At 32.4% G+C, this 16239-nt stretch overlaps 2 protein-coding genes across 2 annotated transcripts; one reads left to right on the top strand and one right to left on the bottom strand.

The window, feature by feature from the left end:
• On the bottom strand, positions 1–4313 carry LOC25483447 (transcription initiation factor IIB). Its single transcript, XM_013612141.3, has 7 exons — positions 3950–4313; positions 3121–3145; positions 2126–2255; positions 1903–2033; positions 1688–1776; positions 398–474; positions 1–271 (listed from the first exon to the last, which is right to left on the bottom strand). The coding sequence occupies exons 1-7, from the start codon at positions 4300–4302 to the stop codon at positions 138–140; spliced, it is 939 nt and encodes a 312-aa protein (XP_013467595.2). The 5' UTR covers positions 4303–4313; the 3' UTR covers positions 1–137.
• Positions 4314–9255: 4942 nt separating this feature from the next.
• Positions 9256–15856, top strand: LOC25483448 (agamous-like MADS-box protein AGL18). The gene is made up of 8 exons (XM_013612142.3): positions 9256–9575; positions 11130–11223; positions 11745–11806; positions 12020–12119; positions 13622–13663; positions 14208–14249; positions 14609–14751; positions 15619–15856. The coding sequence occupies exons 1-8, from the start codon at positions 9394–9396 to the stop codon at positions 15701–15703; spliced, it is 750 nt and encodes a 249-aa protein (XP_013467596.1). The 5' UTR covers positions 9256–9393; the 3' UTR covers positions 15704–15856.
• Positions 15857–16239: the final 383 nt, after the last annotated feature.

Below are 16239 nucleotides of genomic sequence, written 5' to 3' on the forward strand. Positions count from 1 at the left end.
TACTTGTTGTAACATTGATTTTGGAATGAGAAAAATGTGTGATTGATAGCAACAAAATGACAGGGAAAATTACACAAAAAGAAACCCAAAGCAGATTAGCTCTAATGAGGTAAATTAGGAGGGGTTTTCTCTATAACTCAAGGGCCAGAAAGGCTCTTCAAATCCTCCTCTTTTGCATACCAATTTGGTATTATTTTTGTTATATAGGGATAAAGATCCTTGTAGGAGCCTTTAATAGTTCCTTCTGCAACTCCAGTGACAATTGATATAGCTGCATTAAGATAACAAGTCAGATACATGTATGAATGAAATAGCAAAGAAGTTAGCAAAGAAGTTAACAAAGTTGACCTATCCGCATAGGTCAATTTCAAATTACCCCTTAAGGAGTGTAACTTACTTTTTAGAGGTTTTTTATCACCAGAAAGCTGAGATATGATGTATATAACTGCAGCAGCAATTGTTATAGGACTCCTCCTGACAGATTAAACAAGTTATTAGTATTGATCATCGGAACTCGGAAGCTAATAACAACATTTCTCCGACGATTATGAAACCTACAACAAGTTGGAGAGGAAGTTTCATACATGGAGAGAACAATGCAATTATTTTATCAGGCAAATTCAAACTAAGTTCAAGTTGACACGAAATGCATATTATAACCTCCTCGGAATGTTCCATTCATACACACATGCAATTTTGGGCACTCTTCACCTTGTTGTCAAAGGAAAACATTGAAGCTTAATGACAACTAAGGAGTACAATCTAGACAATATATGAATCTAAAATCTTAAAACTAATATATTTCATGTTTCATTCTATCAGTAATAATGACTCCAGTGTCAACTTTCCCACATATTGTTTCTCCTTGAAACTAAATTTTATGTAAGCTTTTAGCTGTAACTATAAACATATTCACATAAGTATCAAAGTATAACGGATATATAAATCCAAAATTTTGAACTAATATATATCCACGTATCACTCTATCACTGCTAATCATTTAAGTGTTGATTTTCACTCTTAGAAACTATATTTGTAACTAAAAATATATTTACATTAGCATCAAAGTATAGCAGATGTAAGTCATCGTATTCAAGCTGGGTGGTTGAAATGGAGAAGAGTCTCAGATGTTTTGTGCAATAAGAAAATACCACTTAAGTTGAAAGGAAAGTTCTATCGGACAGCAGTCCGACCGGCGTTGTTGTGTGGTACGGAGTGTTGGGCGGTTAAGAGTCAACATGAGAATCAAGTAAGTGTAGCAGAGATGAGGATGCTGTGTTGGATGAGTGGTAAGACTAGACAGGATAGGATTATGAATGACACCATTAGAGAGAGAGAGTGGGGGTAGCACCTATAGTAGAAAAGTTGGTAGAAAATAGGCTTAGATGGTTTGGGCATGTAGGGAGAAGACCCGTAGATGCCGTGGTAAGAAAAGTAGATCAAATGGAGGAGAGTCAAGTTAAAAGGGGTAGAGGAAGACCTAGGAAAACTATTAGAGAAACCATTAGAAAGGATTTAGAGGTCAATGAGTTGGATCCAAATTTGGTGTATGATAGAACACTATGACGTCATTTGATCCATGTAGCCGACCCCACTAAGTGGGATAAGGCTTGGTTGTTGTTGTTGTAGTATCAGAGTACAGAGAATATGAAAAACCATCCTTCAATGAATTTCAACCATAACATACCTTATATCAAATTCTTCTGATTTCTTCACTGCTTCCATAGCAGCTTTCCTAGCTTGATTGTTCAAATCAATAGTGGAGCAGAATCGCCTCTAAAGTTTGAGATGAATATTTGGTTAGTAACATCAAAGAAATCCACTCAAATTTTCGATGAGATATCCACACTAATGCACTACTTAAAAAGCAATACATGCTACAAATCAACAAAGGAAACTCACCATAAAGTCTCCAGCATTTATTGTGCCCATCTCCATCGACTGGCCATTATCCAAACCAAGTTGTTTCACTATGTACTCTTTTGCTCGGCCAATTTCCTTCTTTGTGGCACCATTGGCAACAGAGCAAATTTCTATTTGAAATCCATAGGTTCAGGAAAGGTCATTTACATAGAGAAAGATATACTGAGAAGCATCCAGATGTTAAAAGAATTATAGGATGTACCCTTTACAGTTCTTGGTTTCTCTTCTTGTCGGCAAGCGATGTAGATACAAGCAGCCAACAAAGCATCTTGATTTCTTCCTCTACTAGACTTTTGGTCTTCAACCCTCTTATATATCTCATTTGCTCGATCCTTCAAATCAACCACAAAAGAACCATAAGAAAACAAACAATGCTCAATTTAAAGAAACATTAGTAAGGTTTGTCGTGTGCATTCGCACAAGTCACTTGTGCCTTTACGCATTTTTGAAGTACATCTGTTTCTAAACTTAATACTTACTGAGAAACACATAACTATAACACCCATGTATATCTTAAGGTTTTCAATCAAGAAAGTGAACAAAAAATGCTTTCATATCTTACAATGAGATTATACACAGAAATTATTATGTAACAAATGATTTGTATGAAATAACCATATCACTCATTACTTAAGGCATTAGTCCTAAATGGTTGAAAAACACGGGGACTTCGATGAAGTGGCAGCAGGATCAGCTAAACTTCGATGAAGTGGCAGCGCCTCAACCTATAAGAGGGCTAAACCCCATCTGATATCTAACCTAAGATCATTGACTACATGCATATTAATGTCTCTGGTGGATTTCGAAGTTCAAATTATACAAGCCACACCAGGAGTAGCAATGTAATGTTCCTATCGAACAACAATGTAGCCGATAGCAAGTAATTCAGCAAAAAAAACTACGCAAAAATATAGATAACTCAAATTCAACGTTTCAAAAATCATTGCATTTATGTTTGGGCTTTTAAGCTTAAGCCACTGGCAACTATCATATATATGCAGGCATACACAAATGAGAATGTGAACCAATGTCTTTATAAACAATGCAGTTAGTTATGATTTGACTGTAATAGCCTTCAAACATATTCCATGGATTTCTTCTACCTCAAGACAAATTTGGCATGTTATTTATTTGAATATAATGCAATTCCAGTCATAAACAATTGAGGTTAATTAAAATAAGCACATAAGATGATACCTTGATGAAAGTAGCAAGGTCCAACCTGAAAATTTATCAAAGGCATCAGCTAATTTCCCAATCATCTCATTCAACAAAATAGGTTAACCAAATTCTTATAAGAAATTTTTTAATGCAAGTCAAAATCTTCGAAGTTTCGCTACAATGATATGATATCCTTACAAAACATAAGGGTTGCAATAGAAGAAAAAAAACAATAGAACACCACAAAGATTGGTCGTCTTGATCATTCTAGTAATATAGCAAGTGCTACTATGCATCATCCCACAATTCACATACATTCAAATTTTCTCCATCGTTCAATTAACAAGAAAGTCAATTTAGTTTGTAAGGTCAAGCAATTGAGTCTCTGAAATTAACAAAATTTTAAAACAATCATACATACATACATACATCTCTTCGATCACATTTGTTCTGAAATTGTTTCAATATTTCAATTTCATAAATCAGAAATTTGTTACATTTAGAACCACATCGTCTAAACAGCTTCTCACATAACATCAATACTAATAGTAATAACTCTTCTAAAGATGTCAAACACCTTTGCTACTGATCAAGGTTCTTGGAATTCTAAGTCTCTGAAAACAAGACTCTACGATTTGTCAAAAAAAAAAATAATAATAATAATATATTATTTAAATATAATTTTAATCCATGCAATTACATGTTCTTGTAATTTTTTGTTCGTTTAGGTTAAGTTGAGATAAATAAAATATGAGAAATGCTAAGACACTCTGTCGTTGTTTTTTAGTCTCTGATATGATATTACATGTGGAAAAAGCACAGTCATTATAAACAAAAAGAAAAAAAGTGAAGAAACCTAACGGACCTTTCGGCCATAGTGGTGATATTTTTGAAAGCAAGAAGGAGTGTACGATCATGGTTAGAGGCACGATTCTGCAAGCGATTAAGAGTCGGAGAAAGAAACTCGCTGGAAGAGCCATTAGGTTTAGCAATGTAAGTGGAGAGACCACCGTCTTTTAAGAGAGGGTTAGAAGCACTGCCGACACGGTTGGGATCGTTGTCGTTGGACTCGTTGGCGAAAGTGCGCCATTCAGAGGTTTCATCAATGGAATGTGATTCAAGAACGAGTCCGCATTCGGAACAAACTGTGTCGCCTGCTGAGTGGTTGAATACCACTTCTGTTTCGCGTTTGCAGTCGCTGCAGAAATACTCTGACATTCTTCTTAACGTTTGTGTGTGAGAAAGACGGCGATACGATTGTTGTTAGCCGCGTTTTGAAAACCACTTCTAAACGCGTTTGTGAGAAAAGAGGGCGAAGGGTTATATTTATAGAGAGATTAGAATTACCTACGTTACTCAAATAATGATATCAAGGGTTTTGCGTTTGACTTCTTAGTCATTGGTTGATGAACTTGGGCCTGAAAATGTATATTCTCATGAAGCTTTTATGACAATCAAAATTTCCTATTGACACAAGTAAATTACCCAATTGTCTCCCGCGGCAATTAACAACCGCTGGTACCAGCGGCAGTTAACTGCCGTTCACACCAGTAAATAAGACCAGTGCAGTCTACACTGGTTTTTCTAGGAAATTTGTCATGTTTTTGCATCCAATTGCAAATTAAAGTAAAGAATATAAAAGTCTCGACGCTCATTTCTTCCAATTTACTAATTACACAGGTGGTTCGAAGACTCGTCGATCATTCCTCCATTTGATTTGGCTCCTTTGTGTTTGGCTAATATGGAAAGAACATAACAATAGAATTTTTAATAATACTTACACTTCCATTACGGATCTTGTGGAAAAGGTAAAATTTCATTCTTATTGGTGGTTGAGGGCTAATAATGTCACTTTTGTTTATGGTTGTCAACAGTGGCGGTCGGATCCCTTAGCTTGTTTGGGTATCGGCTAATGCCTGCTTTTGTTTTTGTTAATATTTGAAAGATACTTTGTATCTTGAGTGACCTCTTTAGTACGTCATGTGCTAAAGAGGCGTCTTTGATAGTGTGAATATATATCATATTTGCTTCTTAAAAAAAACTAATCATGATTATCTTTTTCAATGACACCAACAATAAAACAAAAAAAAAAAATATAATCTTAATTCTTTTTTAATAAAATCAGCAACAATCTTTATTATAAAAAAATTTGTTTAACGGTATAATTGGGATAATGAAAAAGTATACTCATATAGTTTGTTACACTTTTAAATGATAAAGGAAAAAAAGTAGACATATATATATATTTATATCATGTTTGTTACATTTGTTATAATATTTAAATTTATTCTTATCTATTTGTTACATGTGTTATTTGTATTGAAAATTAAGGGTATTTTTTCATTGTTTTTTTTTTTTTTTTTACAGATGATTGTTTTCTTTATATATAGTATAGATATATCTATCGAGTAATGCTATTTTCCACTAAATGCAATTCCACGAATACCACGTTCAAGTGCAAATTTGCTATCACAATTTTTTTTAATATAAAAAAATACACAAAAAGCGGATTTGGTGGAAAACATGGGTGGTAGTGTTATTCGCTGGTTTTGTTGTTTGTGATTCGTAGTAAAAAGTATTTTCCATATCTATTTTGTATTCTAGCATAAATAAAGCATCTTTGAGGGGAGGGGAGTGTAATTTACTCTATATAATATGGCAAAGAACCAATTAATCTTTATTTTTCCACAACTTTCATGTATCTACCCTTGTTGGCCTAGTGAATCAAGCCACTACATTATAGTGTTAGAGCATTGCATGCTCCAATATTGGTTCAAAAACCCGCAACTCAATTCCCATTTTTATCGTTGAACACTCCTCTGGACTGGTCTAACATTTAAAGAGGTCTAAAATGAACTATAAAATTAAACCGTTTTAATTAATTTTTTTTAAGAAAATATTTTTTTCATTTAAATTTGTGCCTATAGTGTTATAATCTTTCTTCTCTATATTCATTGTGGGCGTCAGAATCAATACAATTTTATAAATAAATCAATACTTATCTATTTTCAATTTCATTTGTTTCTATATTGTTATCTTGTTCGTGAATTAATAACTCATCTCTATTTTCATTTGAAGAAAATGAAAATAGGGCAAAAGAAATGGTGAGCAACCAAATATATTTTCAAATTTATTTAAAAATCCCTTTTTTTTTCTTATTCAACCAAAGCTTCAAGTCATTTTTTGTCCAGTTTCTAATAATTCGATACATATTTTCGAGTTCAAATTTATATATTTCAAGATAAAAACAATCAAAATCATTTATTAAACTAATTAGACTATCTATGAAGAAGATAATATACTAAAACAATTACTAATCTAAATCAATTGTTTTCGACAAAAAAGCTCAAATCAATTTTTAAATTTAAAAGAGTGCAAAAATTTGTTTTGAAGTAAAAGCAATTAATTAAATTAAACAAATAAATGAGTTTAAAGCGGGAAAAGTAGAAAAACAAACTTGGTGTGTTGCCGAAAAAGTTGAGAGAGAGGTTTGATTTAAAGAACCCAATCTACAATTCATATATCACTCTGCCAATCTATGACTCAAAAACCACAAAGATTCTTAGAAAAAATGTTTAATTTAAGTGGAGAGAGAGAGGTTTGAATAATTATAGTTGCAATTAATTCGGTAGTTTGGGAGTGTTATGTGTATAGTTATATATAGGATGAGTGGTAAGTGCAATATTTTAGGCAAAAACAACGTAGTGATTCGAATCAAATAATGTGTGATTTCATTCAGACATGTGTAAATGGATAGATCTACGGCTATGAAGGTTGGTACGAATCATGAAATATGTTAATCGAATAAGAGCAACCCAGATGAAGGTTGATACGAATCAAAGAACTGTGATATGATTAAATAAAGCAAAACACCAGACCAAACAAAATCAATGATACGAATCAAGATATTTTGATTCGATTCATATGTGATACGATTCAAAGAATCATGAATCGAATAAAACTGCATGACCAATAAAAAATATTGGTCATGATGAACACGATTCAAAATATTGTGAATCGAATCAAGGACCTATAAAAAAGTTTTTGCTACTCAAAATGAAAATTTTCACACATTAAGACACTTGATATACAAAACACATATGACACAATGAGACAAGAATTGCTAGGAGCTTTAACATGTTCTAGACTTTTAAGTAAAACTTATTTAAACATCATCAAAGAAATCTAGCTAATAAACATCATCAAAAGACAAACCCAAAACTTAAAGCAACTTCACAATTTAAAGAAGAAAATATGTTGTTTACTCAAACATTCTGTTCATAGTTTATAAAGGGTGGCCTGATTTGTGACCTAAGATAGGATAAGAGTCTCTAAAATTTCGAAGAAAAATGGTACAAAGAGAATGCAACATGATTCTTCTAAAGCATCAATGGTGAGGGGAGTTGGGGTTTCTTTTTCTTCTTCATCATCAGTTAAGTAGGAATGGAAAAATTGGGTGGTGCTCCATGCTCAACCTAAGGTGACGACAAAAGATGTGTGTGAGATATGTACGACTATTGGGTTAAAGTTCAAAGGAGGAGGGGGGGGGGGGGTAAAATGGTAAAATGGTGAGAAGGATTGCTGAACAAGGAGGGAAGTAGGAGAGATGCGTGGAAGGCGAGGAGAATAGTACTGGTGGGGTTATTGTTTCTTACTGTTTGTTTGGCGATTTGGTGTGAGGAGATAGAGTGGGTAATGAAGATTTTGTCTTATAATTGTTGAATAAGAGAGAAAAGAGAGACCTATGATGAAACCATGTGACTAGTTAGCACTACAAATAGTCTATTGTATAAGAGATTATAAACTCAATTACAAAAGGAATATTCTACATAATATTCTAGGCTAAGTAACTGATTGGGTAAGCTAGAATATATTTATAACGTACGTATATATAATTATATATTATTTATTTAAATATTAACACTCCCCATCAAGCTGGAATATACAAATCAAATGCGCCAAGCTTGCCATATATATAATTTTTTTAAGATCTAGTAGAGATTTTGTAAAAACATCTGCCAACTGATAATTAGAATTGATAAAGGTTGTGATGATGTCGTCTGATTTAATCTTCTCTCTGACAAAGTGACAATCTATCTCAATATATTTGCTCCTTGGATGAAAGACTGGATTTGAGCAATATGCAGCGCGGCTTGATTATCATGTATAAGTGTCATTGGTCGTTCTTCTTCGTATTGAAGCTTCTTGAGTAAATGCTTCAACCAAATGAGCTCACATATTTCTAGTGCCATGGGCTTATATTCTCCCTCAGTGCTAGATCTTGCAACTACATTTTGCTTCTTACTCTTTTTGGATATCAGGTTTCCTCTAACATGTACATATTACCTAAAAATGGATTGCCTATCAATGGATTAACCTGTTCAGTCAGCATCTGATTTTGCTTCTTACTCTTCTAGGATATCTGGTTTCCTCCAACAAATACACATCACCCAAAAATGGATTGCATATCAATGAATTAACTTATCCAATCAGCATCTGAATAACCAATTATCTGAGTATCTCCTTTATCCTTATAAATGAGACTTTTTCCTAGAGCACATTTGATGTATTTAAGAATTTGAGTTACACCGTTTAAAAAAATGGTTTACCTTTACCACACTTATTGCAAAGAAAATGTATAGACGAATGACTATGAGATAATAATTTTTCAACCAATCTCTATCTCTATGAATTTGGTAGAGGCTTCCCCTAATTAATTAGAAGTTTGACATTTGGGTCCTTGTCCTTGTACACGTTTGGCTTGTTAAAAATAAATAAATTTGTATATGATAAAAAAAAACGCTATCAATAATTTTAAAATATTCAACTGTTATTTAAAACCAAAATTTCCTTGAATAACTTTGGAATTTTGAAATTAACATATTATTTTCAATTTTTCGAAAGGTTTACCTCTGGTGAAAATTTCATAAATTTACTTTTAAAAAAAGAACAATGTGGTTGGTTAGAAATCCAAAATATTAGTACCATCCAATATTGCTATTACTATACAATATAGAAAGGTTCCTAAAGTGGCTATTACCTACTCCCCAAGTAAATAGAATACCATATTAGGAACATTGCTACACATAGTAATCCATCTGTAACCTTTCCCTATAGACTCCTAATTTTGGTCACACTTTCCTTCTTTGGTATTCTTTGTCTTTTTCCAGAGTCCTAATTCTTTCAACAAACGAAATGCTTGTGTTTTATGTGTGACAGGACAAAATAAAACCTCTCTCTTTGTCTTTCTTTTTAATGTCCCTTTGTTCTATGTTGGTGGGTTTAGTCTCTTAGTGTTGATAGAGAAGAATGGGGAGAGGAAAGATTGAGATTAAGAAGATTGAGAATTTGAATAACAGGCAAGTTACATTTTCTAAGAGACGCAATGGTTTGCTCAAAAAAGCCAAAGAGTTGTCTGTTCTTTGTGATGCAGAGGTTGCTGTTATCATATATTCTGGTACTGGCAAGCTTTATGAGTTTTCAAGCACAAGGTGATGATGACCCTTTTAAATGTTTCATTGATATTTTTTCTGTTGAAAATTTCGTTATAGATTATATATATTGTTTCTGCAACGAAGTTTTTGGTTTGTTGATAAACTCTCTAGGAAAAAGAATTTGAAAGTGTAATGTTATTGATAGAAAGAAAAAGAAGAATCTGTAGCCTTTTAAGGGGTTTTTTATTTTATTTTTTATGAACATAGTATCTCAGCGAAAAATTGCAGAGACTAATTTTACGAATTAGATAGAATCAAAATAGACGGCAAAATTGTGAGGTTTATTTGAAGGTGTGAGATTTATGTGAATTGTATTTCTTGCAGAGACTAATTTTACGAACAAGATATAGAACCAAACATTTATAAGACTATTTTCTTGTCCTTTTTTCTGAGAATCGGGTTAAGATAAAAAACATTTATATTCTCAAATTGCTATCCCATTAGCCATTAAATTTAAATTTTTGTCCATTTGTTTATGTTGCAAATTATTTATTGCGTATTAATATATAAATGACATGTAAAATGAACAAGCCTAATTCTAGGTTTAAGCTTCTTTTTTCTGGGTTAGGGGCTGGGAGAGGTAAGTTAAGTTCTGTTTGGTAACATTTTTTCACCATGAGCTTATAGCTTATTTCACGAGTTTATAAGCTATTTTTTAGAAGCTATTCCAAGTAGCGTTTGAGCTTATAGCTTATAGCTTCTCACTTTTTCTTCCAATTTTACCCTTATTATTTCATTTAAATTGTATTTTTATCCATTATAATTTTTATAATAAGCTACGTAATAAAGACTACTATCCCTTTATTCCAATTTTTGTATATATATCAGCTGACCTTTTTTTTTTTTTTGAAAAAATATATACCTTCGTTTTTTTTTTACGAAACAAAATACTATTATTCTATTAGTGTTACTTTTTATTTTTATTTTTTTGAGGTAAGTGTTATTTTCTTTATTCTCTGTTATTATTAGTATTACTCTATTAGTGCTACCTTTTTTTTTGTTTTTGAGGTAAATGTTATTTTCTTTATAAAGTAGAAACACTTAAAAAATAATAAATATAAGATAAAATTTTAGTGAATAAAATTTAATTTAATTTATAATACATAGGATATATTAAATTAATAAATTTAAAGTATTTTTTTAAAGAAAAATTAGTTTACAAAATTACAAATACTTAAATTAATGATATAATTTTTATTATGAATTAAGAATACCCTTTATGTCATTTTACATTTATCAGTTAGTTGAACCGCTATTTTTACCAAACACTTCAGTTAGCTTATCAGCTAAAAGCTATTTTTACCGAACAGAGCCTATTTATCAAACGAGCTTATAAGCTATAAGCTAAAACTAAAAGCTCTTTTTTTTAGTTTCCCAAACAGACCCTATATATTTTTTTCAGATTTTAAGGGCAAAGAGATGATTGTGAAAGGAACAGGACAAAAGATTAGGTTCCATGTCCAACAAATTCCATGCTAATTTTCTTATTTTAGTTTTTGAATAATTTTATTCATTTTTATATTTTTTACAAAAACAATTTTATTCATGAAGTATGGAGCACACCATTTCAAGGTACGGTAACCGAGGCCTTGGTTTGAATAATGGAGCAGAACAGGAACAACCCAGTGATCAGCCTCCACCACAAGTACGTATTTTACCAATGTAGTTTTGGTCGTTAGTTGTTAAAGAGTCCTACATCCGATATTAGATGACCTGACAATGTGTTTATAAGTGGGGGGTAATCATCACCTCAAAAGACTGTTTTTTGAAGTTGTGTTGGGCCCAACCATAACTTTTAAGATGGTATCAGAGGCAATCATCACCTCAAAAGCCGGTTTTCTATAAATGATTTATGAGAAGGGTGTGTGTTTTTGCGAGTATTAATGACAACAATGATATTTTAACACCTCAAATTTTCCTAAACTCATTTAACATCTTATTTTCTCTCCATCTCTATGTTCCTATCACATTGATCACAAAACTGAGAGACCATATTGTATGTGGACTACTCATATTAAACTAAGCTTAGACCATATTGTATTTGACATTGTCTCTCTAATATTTTAAAGCATCACCTTTCTTAATTAGTTCTGCATCCTTCTAAGAATTTTGTTTCTGTATACTCTTTGAAGTGTTACTCACTTATTCTTGCATATTTTTGAGTAGGTTATGGAGCTTGATACGACCATTCTGCAGGAAGAAATAGCAAAACTTCGTTCAGCTTACTTGTAAGTTCCACCGACACTTGATGCCATTAATCAAGGCTCTACAATATACCAATATTTGCATGTATTTTGTAAGCTGCAGGAAGAAATAAAATTAAGAAAACAAATATGCAATTTTGCCTAGACAAAAACTAGTATTAATGTATTAAGGAACTAATGGCACTCTAAATTTTAGTTCAGTTATTGTTTTGTGGTAATATTTTTGAAATTGTGCAGAAGAATGAGGGGTAAGGAGCTTGATGGATTGGGCCTTAAAGAACTGCAGTACCTAGAACATCAACTCTGTGAAGGGATATCAGCTGTCAAAAATAAGAAGGTACAAATATCTAAAACCAAAGTGATGCAATTGGTTGTGTTATTTCTATAAAGATTTAGATGCAGGGCAGATCCAATGGTATGAAGGACTAAAACAAATTCTAAAATGAAACCTTTTATAACTAATTATAAATAAAATGATGGGCCTATTTTTCAGTACATGTCAAACCTATTAGTTGGAATAGAAATGTTAAGTGGTTAATTCGTTGGGGAAGAGGAAATTGTTAGCAGCAAGGAATGAACATGAACCTCGTTTTCAATACTCTTTTAGCTCGCTGGCTTAAACAGGAAGAAAGCCTCTGTTAGCGGTCTTCCTTTGTCCTCTGCACCACCCTTTAACCCGCTGGGGTGTCTAAACGCCAGAACTGCTGGCGGCTCTGCCTTTTGGCTGTCCTTTCTGGTGGTCTTGAGCGTCGGTTTCTTAAAGTGTTGGTATGTGTTTGAGCACCATCTGCGTCTGGTTTTGAGTTGGAGCAGTCGGAGATGCTCCAAGTTCTTTGGTTTTAAAACCCCTCAAGGGTCGATTTACTCCAGATCCGATGGTACAGGAGAGTGTCTTTGAATGACACCGTCGTTTGGTGTATTCAGTTCCCTTCAACGTGCTTCCGCCAGCGTCCTACTTGGTGAATTGTTTTTTTGTCCTTTGGTTTCCTGGATTGGTCTATATCTGTTGAGAACCGCAGGTTTCGAAGTTTTAGATTTGTGTCATCCACATTCGAGTTTTTGGAATGGCTCCGGTTCGGTCTCAAAACACATGCAAGAGTCCGTTTCGTTTGGGCTGTTGTGACTTGAGGGTGTACTGTTGAAATCATCCCTCGATCTGGGTTCTACGCGTGTTTGGAGCTTGTTTCCTCTGAGTCATTCCGTGTGATTGGCTATAGGGCTATAAATGGCATGTGGAGGCTTATTGTTTCGTTGCTGCGCAATGAGCTGTAGGTGTGGGGTTTCGTATCTGTGTTAGCGGTCGAATCTTTCGCCTTCCTCAAGATCAGAATTTGATTTTCCTAATGGTTTGCATGCTTTTCCTTTTACAATATGGTTTCGAGCCCATACTCGAGTTCGTTGGATTTTGTACCTGGTGTGTGAACTTTTTACTTCGGATTGTGATTTCGTTTGTACTTTGTGTCACCCATTTGGGCTGGTTTTTTTTTCTTTTCTATTGGGTTTGGTTTTATGTCCCCGTAGTTTTTTTATACTACTTTTCCTTTCAAGTCAAGAGTGTTGCATGGAACATATTCAAGTGTTTTCATATTGAGTAATAACTTTATATTTATGATAAAGTTTAATTCTCTTAATGCAAATGACCAGAGACCAGAGTAATGTACATGAGAATTGATATGCATTAAATTAAAGTATATTCTAAATAAGTTCATCTTTTTATACCTAATTTAAGACATCTGTGTCAATTGTCAAATTCAATTACTTCTCTAGTTCATTCATTTATAATGCATGAATCTGCTGGCATTAGCCTTATGCACTCACACTTGCTATATAATGTTGTAGGAACAAGTGCTTGCTGAACAACTTAAGAGATCCAGGTTACAGGTACATGACATCACTTATAATTTTAATCTCTTTTTCATTCTGCAAGATATCACAAGTAAAAGAGAATATATATAAATAAAGCCCATAGATAGTTTTTGGAATTAAAGTTATCATATGTTATATATGTGTTGTAAAACCTAATTTAGAGTTTCTCTGAACATAGTTCAGTTGGCTAGGATAATACATTGTTATATGTAAGGGTCGAGATTCGAACCTCGAACACGCCACTTATTAATCCTAAAAGCTGAATTTTGACTAGTAAACTACTTGATAAAAAAAAAAAAAACTGCCCTTAGAAAAAATGCTTTAAAACCTTACACATTGCTACTCATACCAATATGTTTTGGCAATTTTATTCTACCTAGGCCGAAACTAATTTTAATAATTTAGATTAACTTGCATTCCTCTTCGGTACTTATGCTATCTTCATATAATGTAGAAAATAATAGGCGATAGTTTAATGATACAAAATTATATGCACCTTTAATTTAATTTTATTTTTGTTGATATTTTAATTAACTTTTCAAAATTTTATAATATGCAGGAGCAAAAGGCTATGATGGAGAATGAAGCTCTTCGCAAACAAGTAAGAATTTAACATTAATCAAAAGTATTCCCTCAAAACAAGGATTAACTTATTTTAGAGCTTATATAAAACACAGCTTATGTAAATAAATACATTTTTATGTATTATTTATAAGTTTTTAAGGTAGTTTATGAAAAATGAGTTATGAAAATACAATTTTCGTTAGTTAGAACTTATAGATTAAAATAAAAGCTTCTTTATTTACATAAGCTATTTTTCATAAGTTGAAAATAAGCTCAAACCAAACGGGTTCAAAAACAAAAACATTGATCAAAAGTATATGCTATATATGCGTCGAATCTTTAATATTTTACACAGTGTATATCAATTAAATATTTAATCTTATATAATTTAAACAGCTTGAGGAGATAGTAAATAAAAGAAAGGCAGAGTTCATTGAATTTCATCCGTTGGATAGGACAATTTCAATCAACGGTTCAAAACCTCCTTTCAATTATGCTTTAGAGGGTAACAAGATTTCAGATACTTCCTTGCAGTTAGGGTATGTATAACATAATACCCTTTTCACTCATGTTTTTATTGAAACCTATGCTTTCACGTTTTAACTTAAGGCTTTTATACGTGTTTAGTCCCGTAAATAGGGGTCATTTAAAAAATGGTCCATGTATTTTTTAATCTTGGCATTTTGCCCTTCCAAAATTGAATCACTTAAAAATTGGTCCCTCAGCCCAGTTAATGACTGCCACGTCACTGCAATTACAAACGTGAAATTATAAAAATACCCCTGTAATTAGTGACGTGGCAGTGATTAAGTGGAGAGAGGGACGAAATTTTAAGTGATTAAATTTTGACAGGGCAAAATAGCAGGATTAAAAAATACATGGACCATTTTTTAAATGACCCCTATTTATAAAAGCTTAACATCAATGTTGATATCTTTTGCCCATTTGTGTACAATTTCCAAAAGTGCGTATAAAAATGAAAATGATTTTAATTGGAACATTTAAATTTTGAAGTTTTCAACCATCATATTAGAAATGAGTCCATGGCCAATTATATACTTGAAGATATAACCATAGTCAATTTAATCGTCAAAATTATTAATATTCTAAAATAGTCACCAGACTTTTTCTTTGACAAATATAGTTACTGGAATTTAAAATCCTTGGCCAGTACTCTTGTTGATTCCATCAGTTTAGTCCTTCAGATTGTTTGATTGTGATTGAAAGTTTTCAATTATAAGAATTATTTTAAAATTTTGTTAATTTGAAACCTTAAAGAGCACTAAGATATATGTCCAATTGCCAAAAAAAAAAAATTTTGCCCGAAATTATTGAAAATATTTACTCTTTTTGTTAATTAGCAGAAATTTATTTAATTAAGGCTGTTAATTTTGTTATTGTTGTAGGTTGTCATCAGATTATGATCACAAGAGGAAAGAATGCAAGATAGAACCTAGCAACAACTCGGGGAGTCAAGTTGCTTCACAATGACATTTTTGCACTGAAAAACTTGTCTTTTGAAATTGGAAAATTTTCTTTCTGTTTTCAGTGTCATTGACAGTAGCAGTTTAGCTTATAAAACTAGTTGTTTATAGGTTTAAAATTGATTTACGTTTACTGTGGCCTTAGATTCAACATGTTGAAAATGTTGGTCATTTTGTTTAAAATGATTTTTAGATATCCAATCTCTTGACCTAGAATTCTCCCCGTAAGTGACAGACCTTAATCTCTTAAGTGAATTCAAAATCGTTGGAGGTATTAAAGAACGTTAATCCCTATGTCATAACCTAATAATGATCTATCTCTAGCTTGATTACTTAGGTTAAACCTATTACATAGTTCAGAGTTAAAAACCAGAATTAGTGGTCATTCAATTTCTATGATCAATATGCATATTCATAAAGCTAGAGTTAGTAGTCGATGATAAACCTACACAAAACATTAAACACAAGGTATTATATAATAAAGCAGGGGGACATAATTCCCTTTTATATAGTACTATATAGTATAGATAGATTTATATTTCA

This window comes from Medicago truncatula, chromosome 1 (assembly GCF_003473485.1).
Source record: "Medicago truncatula cultivar Jemalong A17 chromosome 1, MtrunA17r5.0-ANR, whole genome shotgun sequence".
Lineage (NCBI taxonomy): Eukaryota > Viridiplantae > Streptophyta > Magnoliopsida > Fabales > Fabaceae > Medicago > Medicago truncatula.

Bases quoted from the DNA above. Each gene is read 5' to 3' on its own strand.
- LOC25483447 (XM_013612141.3), bottom strand. From the start codon at position 4,302: ATGTCAGAGTATTTCTGCAGCGACTGCAAACGCGAAACAGAAGTGGTA. The intron at 3,146-3,949 runs GTCCGTTAGGTT...ATAAATTTTCAG, and splicing joins ATCACCACTATGGCCGAAAG to GTTGGACCTTGCTACTTTCA. The intron at 1,777-1,902 runs GTGAGTTTCCTT...CTCAAACTTTAG, and splicing joins TAAATGCTGGAGACTTTATG to AGGCGATTCTGCTCCACTAT.
- LOC25483448 (XM_013612142.3), top strand. From the start codon at position 9,394: ATGGGGAGAGGAAAGATTGAGATTAAGAAGATTGAGAATTTGAATAAC. The intron at 11,807-12,019 runs GTAAGTTCCACC...GAAATTGTGCAG, and splicing joins AAACTTCGTTCAGCTTACTT to AAGAATGAGGGGTAAGGAGC. The intron at 12,120-13,621 runs GTACAAATATCT...ATAATGTTGTAG, and splicing joins CAGCTGTCAAAAATAAGAAG to GAACAAGTGCTTGCTGAACA.